The sequence below is a fragment of the Panicum virgatum genome, chromosome 4N (assembly GCF_016808335.1).
Source record: "Panicum virgatum strain AP13 chromosome 4N, P.virgatum_v5, whole genome shotgun sequence".
Taxonomy (NCBI): Eukaryota; Viridiplantae; Streptophyta; class Magnoliopsida; order Poales; family Poaceae; genus Panicum; species Panicum virgatum.
Window position 1 is genome coordinate 31,362,304 of NC_053148.1, and position 9,058 is coordinate 31,371,361.

The following is a 9,058-nucleotide window of genomic DNA, read 5'->3' on the forward strand; positions in this document are numbered from 1 at the left end:
AATTTTTGTGCTGAGTAAACTACACCATATCTGATCTTGATTTTTGGACATGTTCTTGTTTAGAGTATTTTCTATCTGTAATAAAAAGTTTACATGCAGTACTGGTCAAATGAACTGTGAGAAATTTATGCTAACTCATGTTAAGTTAACTGCATAACTAATTTATCATGTTGATATAAATTTTGAAAAATTTTCTGGAGTATGTTTAGATCATGAATAGGCTCTGGTAAAAATTTAAGAACCATATCCCTAATGTAACTCTCTGTAGATTTAATCTTAGTTAAAAGCTTGCTAAATTTGTTCTTTTTGTCACCTCTGTTGTATAAGTGTATAAAATATGGAAAAATTACAGTACTGAGTATATGCTATATAGTTGCTCTCGTAAAATTTGTAGAACTAGAAACCATACAAAACGTTCTGTGAAAAAAGGTGAAGCAACTAGAGTAATCTACTTACATGGATAGTAGTGGTAATTGCTTTATGGTTAGAGGCTGGAATTTATACCATAAATACTTAAGTTGAATCTGTGTTACTTTAGTTTTTCATCACTAGCTCATGAGTAGTTTTGTTGTTATGAAATAATGAAAGCATGCTATGTGTTATAATGATAAAAATGAAAACCAAACCACACAGCTCTTTTATGAAGTAAAGTGAAATTAAGAACTACTCTATAAATGAATGCTTATGAAATGAAATGTTGAAATCATCACTAAATTAACTTTTGTTGAACTACAACTTTATCGTGAAGGAAAGAAGATTTTTATCCATGAGTAACTCATAATCTCGCATTGCATATAGAAGCGGTTAATCTCGTGGACGGGGACTACGAATTGGTGCCCGTGGACTCTCGTGTGGATCAGGAGGTCAATTTGAATTGTGCTAACTTGTCTCAAGACCTGGGCCAAGCCCCAGAGGTTTTTCTGCCTGACAGTGCCCAAGAAGGCAAGCCCCGGTGCATTATGCCTTATTTTTCCGAGTTATTATTCACTTAACTATTTATAATGTGCTGTAATAGTCTCTTTCGGCATTTAAGTTTTCTAGGCGTTGATCGAAAACCTTAGATGCATGATCCCTAGGTACCTATGTTTGATCCCGGATCTTTTTATCGACTAGTTGCCATGCTAATTAGGTACGGTAGAAGTCGAGGGGTTCCCTGCCTCTCGCGAGCAAATAGGATTTTGACTGACTTTAATTGATGCTGAAATATAAGGACAACGGGCGGGTTGTGTAGTTGTGATACCCCGTTGGTGTAGTCAAAAATGGCTAAGGTCGCGGTGTGTGGCTCATTTCGTTAAGCGTTTGAAAGTACTAGCCACATACCGAGAAATATGGTAATCGGAAAGCTTAAGTACCTGATTGGACCGGTGAGTGGAACGATCTCGCACCCTTCTGGTAGAAGTAGGGTTTATATTTTTGTCGCGACGTACAGGTGCAGAGACGTCGGGCTCTGTAGTCGGGGAGGGTGTGCCGGATCCACGGAATGGAAAGAAAGGGGGAAAAGTAGCGTGGGCGGGAGCGAAGTCGATCCCCATGCGTGTGGTCTAGGTTCCCCTGGCTAGGTTGAAATTCGATTCGGAATCGTCCGCCTCTCATGGCATGAGATTGCTTAATGTTTTCGGTCACACAGAGTAACAAGTGGAACATGATGATGATAATACTGCTGGTTGATTAAATGGTTGCTCTACCATGTTTGTGTAGAGTTAGTTGCAAACTTAGAATGGTTAATCCAACTGGAAGATGGCTAATTAAAATCTGAAAATAAGGATCAACTCTTAGTGGCGTTTTTGGCAAAACAACCCCACCAACCAAAAAGCTTTGCATGTCTAGTTATCGAACTATGTTATATCCGGAGACGGGTCAGTCTTGCTGAGTATTAGTATACTCAGCCTTACTTGTGGCACTGTTTTTTTAGGTACTAACTTCGAGGATCTGTTTGCAAGTCTTACTTGGCCGTGTACCTTGCCTCCGGGTTGGTCTGTTGAGTGGGATGGCCCTTCCGCTGGTGCTGACCACCCTCCCGCTGAGTGACGCTTTCGTACGGGCTTTATCGATGCGTCACGTTATTTCGCTAGTTATCTTTTAATGCTTCCACTGAACCATGAGACTTGAATAATTTGAGTAGATGGAACTCTGTAGTACTTTACTATTCTGAACCTGGTTTGTAATAAATTTCCTTTCCGCTGCAATCACTCTGAGATGTATGAAATGTTCTGTGTTGTAATCTCTGGTCTCACCTTCGTGTGAGTGTTGTCTGCTGATCCTGGAATAGCGTGGCTTTAATCGAGGCTTCACTCGAGGAACTACCGGTGAGTGCCAATTTGGGTCAGAGTTGCTTAGCAACAAAGATCAGTGCACCCGGGCCCAGTAGTTTTGGGTGGTTCCGCCACAATGACCGCGGTGACCGTGACCAGGCTGACCCAGGCAGAGCTGGCTTAGGCTTCCAGGAGCTGCAGCACATGGTCGCCACCATATTCGGTGGGGCAAGTGCATCCCTGTCCTAGAGGAGGGCCAAGCTCCTTTGGCGTGAGGTTTGCGTTACGTCCCCGGCACCCGGGGGCTCCCAGCCTCTAAAGTGGTCATGCACTCCAGTCATGTTCGACCGGAGCGACCCCCCTCCAACATGACAGGCGTGGGCCTCCTCCTGGTCATCGTAACACCCACCATCTGCAACATCGGGGTCGGCAGGACCCTGGTGGATGACAGAGCGGGCCTCAATCTGCTATCCCCAGAGGTGTTCCGGCAGATGCAGATAGGGGAGAGCAAGCTCGCCCCTTCTGCCCCTTTCTGTGGTGTGACCGTCGGGAAAACTCTCCCGTTGGAGCAGGTCGAGCTTCCCGTCACATTTGGCGGGAGGGACAACTTTCGCTTGGAGAACATCATGTTTTATGTGGCGCACTTCGACCTCCTCTACAACGCCATACCTGGGCGCCCTGCGCTCGCCAAGTTTATTTCCGCGGTCCACTACACCTACAGCGTCCTCATGATCCCGGGTCCAGCCAGGGTCATCTCAATCATGGCCGACGTGAAGGGCTCGGTGCACTGCACCAAATGGCTCTTCGAAGCGGTGGCGACCACGTCCTTCGACGACGGGGAGCGCCCTGAGCCATCCGCCATCCGACGGCGAAGCAACGCCTCTCTCTCGACAGCTCCACCCTCACCAAAATGGTCCGTCTTGGTTATGATCCTGAGAAAACCGTAACCATAGGGTCAGAGCTGGGGGGAAATAGGAAAACGCGCTCATCGCCTTCCTCCGGGCAAACACTGACGTGTTTGCATGGAAACTGTAAGACATGCCTGGGTTCCCCAGGGAGGTGATCGAGCACCATCTCACCGCGCACCAGGTGCGCGGCCCGTTCAACATAAGATCGGGCGTCAGGCCTCGGAGAGGCAAGACTTCATCTGCAACCAGGTTCGGAAGATGCTGGAGGCCGTCTTCATCCGGGAGGTCATCCACCCCGAGTGGCTGGCTAATCCGGTCGTCGTCCCAAGGCCAACGGCAAACTTCGCATGTGCGCCGACTACAGCGACCTCAACAAGGCCTACCCAAAAGATCCATTTCCTCTACCCTGCATCGACCAAGTTGTCGACTCCACGGCGGGGTGTGACCTCCTTTGCTTTCTGGACGCGTACTCCGGGTACCACCAGATTAGCATGGCAAAGGAGGACGAGGAGAAAACATCATTCACCACTCCGGTGGGAACGTACTACTATGTCCGCATGCCCTTCGGGCTCAAGAACACTGGTCCATCTTTCTAGCGGACCATGTGCATCACCTTGCAGGACTTGCAGTCCCACAATGTCGAGGCATACATCCATGATATTGTGGTCAAGACCCTAAAGCGGGAAACCTTCCTGCAGGACCTGCCGAAAACCTTCGATAGCCTATGCACCACCCGGCTCAAGATGAACCTCAAAAAATGTGTTTTTGTTGTCGAGCCGAGGCATCGAAGTGAACCTAGCAAAGGTGGAGGCAATTGACTCTGACTGCATGCAACCCCCAATGCACCTGAAGGAGGCGTAGTGCCTCACGGGGTGCATGGCGGCACTGGGGAGGTTCATCTCCATGCTCGGGGATCGTGGCCTCCCCCTCTTCAAGCTGATCAAGAAAATCGGACGCCTCAGCTAGACGGAAGACGCTGACGTCATGCTCCGGGAACTCAAGAGGTACCTCACTTCCCCTCCCATCCTGGTGGCACCCCGGGACGAGGAGGAACTTCTCCTGTACATTTCATCCACCCTCAAGTACTGGTGCATGAACTTCGACGGATCGCTAACCTTCAGGGGGCCGGTGCTGGGGTGGTCCTGACCTTCCCAGATGGTCACACCCTCAAGTACGCCGTTTAGCTGGACTTCCGAGCCACAAACAACATGGCCAAATATGAGGGTCTCCTTGCTGGGTTGCGGGTTGCCGTTGGGTTGGGAGTCCGCCACCTGCTCATACAGGGCGACTCCAAACTTGTCATAAACTAGGTCTCCAAGGAGTATCAGTGCGTCGACCATCAGATGGTTGCTTACATAGCCGAGGTCCGGTGCAAGGAATGGTACTTTGATGGACTAGAGCTACGACACGTTCCCAGGAAAGAGAACACTGAGGCTGACGAGCTGTCCTGGCTCGCTTCCTCATGAGCTCCATTACCCCCCGGGGTGTTCGAAGAAAAGTTACGCCAACCTATTGTCACCGCTGCCGAACGTCACGAAGGGGGAAGCCCGCCGTCGAGCGGGGGGACCCAGGCCTTGCCACCCGCTGAAGCCAACCACTTGGCGTCGGCACGTTCTTAGATCAGGTCACGGATGGACGACATACGCGACTACCTGAAAGAAAAGTTCCTTCCCGAGGATGATGCCACCACGGAATGCATCGCACGACAGTCCAAACGCTACGCCATGGTAGATGGGGATCTATATCAGCACGACACGGACAGGGTCTTTCTCCGGTGCATCTCTCAGGAAGTAGGCGGCGAGCTACTAGCCGACATCCACAAGGGCGAGTGTGGGAGTCACTCATCCTCTCGCACGCTGGTCGGGAAGGCCTTTCGGCACGTCTTCTACTGGCGTACAGCCCTTCAAGATGCAGCCGAACTAGTTAAGCACTGCAGGGCGTGCTAGTTCCATGCAAAGCAGATACATCAACCATCACAGGCACTCCATACCATTCCCCTGTCATGGCCGTTCATGGTCTAGGGCCTCGATATTTTGGGACCTTTCCCAAAAGCCATCGGGGATTATGAATGGTTGTACTTGGCGATCGACAAGTTCACGAAGTGGCCCGAGGCAACTACAGTCGTGAAAGCCAACAAGAACTCGGCGCTCAAGTTCATCAATCCTAATCGGATCATCACCGATAATGGAACCCAGTTCACCAGCAACCTCAAGTTGTGCTTCGCCTCCGTCGCTCATCCTCGCAGCAACCAACAGGTGGAGCGAGCCAACGCAGAAATTCTCGAAGGGATAAAGACCTGGACCTACAACGAGCTCAAGAAGCATTGGTCTAGATGGATAGATGAACTCCCTGCGGTGGTCTGGGCAAATCGCACCACCCCAAACCGAGCAACCGGGGAAATACTATTCCTTCTTGTGTATGGCTCCGAAGTAGTCCTCCCTGCCGAAGTGACCCCGGGAAGCCCCCGCGTTAGGGCCTACCAGGAAGAAGATAAAGATCATGGTGGCAACAAGATGTTCTCTATCTGGAGGAAGTTCGATGCCGAGCGGCACTAAAAGCTGTTCGTTATCAGCAAGCCCTCCGCTGACACCACTAGCGCCACGTACAACCAAGGTCCCTCCAAGTCGGATACCTGGCTCTCCGCCGGTTCCAATCGCGCGAAGGGATTAACAAACTCTCACCTACGTGGGAAGGTCCCTTCCGTGTGACGAAAGAACACTGGCTCGGAGTGTTCCGGCTCACCGACAAGGACGAGATGCAGGTACCCAACGTCTGGAAAATCGAGCATCTCCGTAACTTCTACCCGTAGATAGGGGAGAGTCTCTACGCTCTGGCATAAGGACCAAGCAACCCGAGGCCACCTCGGGAAGCTTAGCCCTGGGGCTCCCTCCTACCTATGTACTACCTTGCTTTTTCCATTTATGATGAGCATGTTTTGAATTCCTAGCAAATTCAAAAACCTTTGTGTCTTGTGGATGGGACGCCTAGCGTCATGACAGAAGGACACTCTAGCCCAGGTCGGCATGTCGGCTATGGGGCTCACAGGCTCTTCCTAGCCAACTCTGACTCCCTGCTTTATTTTCGGACCCCGGGACCAGTTGCCCGTCGGGAACCCTATGCCCTCACCACTCCACCTCGCGCTGGGATGCTCCGAAGTAGTGAACAGGCAACCACCCCGGGACATGAGTTTTCTGTAAAAGAAACAACAACAAGAGATAAAGTTTTCCACAAACAAGAAAGGTTGAAAGAGACCGGGATCTCTGGATCCCAGAAAAAGGAGAACTTTATTAATTTTTTCGGCATATACACAGTACAGATGACGGATCCAGATACATGAAGCTGCCGCGAAGGACTTCCTGGTACGCCAGGAGCACCACGCCACAGCCGAAGCGGGGCTACAGTGAGGCCAAGGAGGCCTCGCCCGCCGTAGCAAGAGCAGGAAGGGCAGCGGAGGCAATATGCGGCTCCGGGATTGAGGAGGAGATAAGTTCAACTGCTCTCTCCCCCCTCGCATCCCGAGCTAGCAGATTGGAGCAACTTCTGCAAAGTAGTGGCCCCCACTGAAGATGCTGCTAGAGGAAGTTGACGACCTCCGCGCAGCCGACGAAGCAAGCTACACCCCACCTTGGGGCAAAGCCGGTGGAGATGTCACACTGGGGAAGATGAGAAAGGCTCCAAGCCCCTCATCCAGGCCAGCAGCATAAACTGGCCCAGCCCCAGCAATGGCACCAGTAGCAGCCAGCTCCAACATCCGGAGGGAAGCCGCCAGCTAATGAGGAAGATGAGGATCCCTCGTCGGTCGACTGAGTCCTACGACAGATGCTGGCTAGCTGGGGGCTAGCACTCCCCGAGCAGGAGCAGCAGCGGCCCTGGGAAGGAGGTAGAGCTCGCCCGTTGGGAGATCACACCGGGGTGGGATCTTGACCTCACCCAGGCCCATCGACTCCCAGACCTCTTTGAACCGGCACTCCAGGGTGCGCACCCCGTCGACAAGCCAGAGGAGCTGGCCGCGAGCCTCGGCCGCCTCCGACCGGTGGCTAGCGCGGATGGCCGCCTGCAGTTCCCCCTCTAGGCGGGCAATCTTCTCCTCGATGGCCGTAGCACATGCAACAGCGTCGGTTGCCACTGCCTCTGCATACGTGGCACGATGGGTGGCCTCACAAAGCTCGGCGTCGAAGCTGGCCCGGGGCTCCTTGACCCTGGTGGCCTAGTCCAGCACCACCGCTGACACGCTAGTGTGCCTCCTGCTGAACTGCCGCCGCCCGATCGTTGGCCACCGCAGCAGCAGCCATCTCCCGGCGGGAGACCTCCTCCCGGCCGACCAGGTCTTGGGCGCGCGCGTCCAGATCCACCTCGCTGGAAGTGGCCTCCGCCTCCTTCTCCAGGAGCCAGGCCTCCCATGTGGCAAGCGCGATAGCCTCTACCGCCTGGCACTGCTCTAGCATTGCCGTGGCCTTCGCATGGTGGGCGGCATCGATCAGGGCGAGCTGCAGCTGGTCGCTCCGCCGCTGGAATTTCTCCTCGCGTTCCCGAAGGTCACGCTCCCACACCTCAAGGCGGGAGGAATCGCTGGGCGCTGCCTCAACAGCGGCACAACCTGTGCCATGGATAGGGGGGCTACCGGTGCCTCATCCTGGGGTGGTGCAACTCCTGTGCTCCGACAGGCTGGAGCGGCTCGACCTGGACGGGGCGATCCCCCAGGGGCCCGGTCCCATCATCGGCGTCAGGCACCACCATCGCGTGCTCTGAGTACCCGCCGGCGCCGCCGGCGGGTTGGCCGATACCCCCGTGTCAGCGGTCTCGGCGTCGGCCGCGACAGGCAGCACCAAGGGCCCTGCAGCAAGCGTGGTTGACATCCCCACCGAAGGGCCCATCCGTGGCGCAGCAGACGCAGCACCGGTCACGGGGCCTCCGATGGCTCTCCTATCCAAGTCAAGGGAGACACGTCAAGTGTCGCCCTAGGAAGAAGCTGTAGGATCAAGAACACATTCTAGAGGGGGGGTGAATAGGCGGTTTAAAACTAAAATCAAAGACCACTAGAGAAATTTAATTAGTAAAACAAGAGAGCCCTATGTCATGCTACTACTATCCTAGTTTGGGTTTGCAACCTAGGATGACAAGATACAATTCAAGCTCTAGTTAAAAGCACATCAAGAGCACTAAAAAGCACATTCACCGCTTGATCATTGAGTAGTTTATTTTCTTCATCTAGAGCGGTCAAGTTCTTCTCATCTAAAATGACATATCCATCATTTATAATTCTCCATATTTTTCTACTCATTGCCTTGAGATGAACCGACATCCTATTCTTCCAATAATCATAATTATTTCCATCAAAGAAACTTTCCAACATGAATCCCATGTTCACTAGTTATGGTTCTACTCCAAGATGATTAAATCCTCAATTAAGGAGTACTTAGCTCTGATGCCACTTGTTGGATCAAGAACACCGACTAGAGGGGGGTGAATAAGCGGTTTAAAACTTAAATAAAAAACCACTAGAGAAATTTAATTAGTAAAACAAGAGAGGCCTATGTCATGCTACTACTATCTCTAGTTTGGATTTGCAACCTAGGATGACAAGATACAATTCAAGATCTAGTAAAGTAAATTGTTCAAAGTAAATGCAAGAATCAAATAGAGCAAGAGAAATAACTGACCTTGACACAAGAGATTTTTTCCGTGGTGTCGATAACTTGCCGATCACCCCTAATCCACGTTGAGGTGGATCCCAAGAATCAACCACTCCTCTATCAAGAGACCTCTTGATCTTGAGCCGGCTTGAATCAAAGAACTGCTCCACACCTCGATTCCACTAGAGTTGCTCTTCACCACTCCGGTGAGGTGAGCACAAAACCTCTCATAACCAATTTCGGGGCTCCTCAACAATCTCCTTGG

The 9,058-nt window shown here is 51.7% G+C and overlaps 1 protein-coding gene across 1 annotated transcript; it reads left to right on the forward strand.

Moving 5' to 3' along the window:
- Window positions 1–4,791: 4,791 nt before the first annotated feature.
- On the forward strand, window positions 4,792–5,715 carry LOC120669319. Its single transcript, XM_039949092.1, has 2 exons — window positions 4,792–5,082; window positions 5,182–5,715. Exons 1-2 carry the CDS (start codon window positions 4,792–4,794, stop codon window positions 5,713–5,715), a joined length of 825 nt encoding a protein of 274 aa, XP_039805026.1.
- The last annotated feature ends 3,343 nt before the right edge of the window (window positions 5,716–9,058 follow it).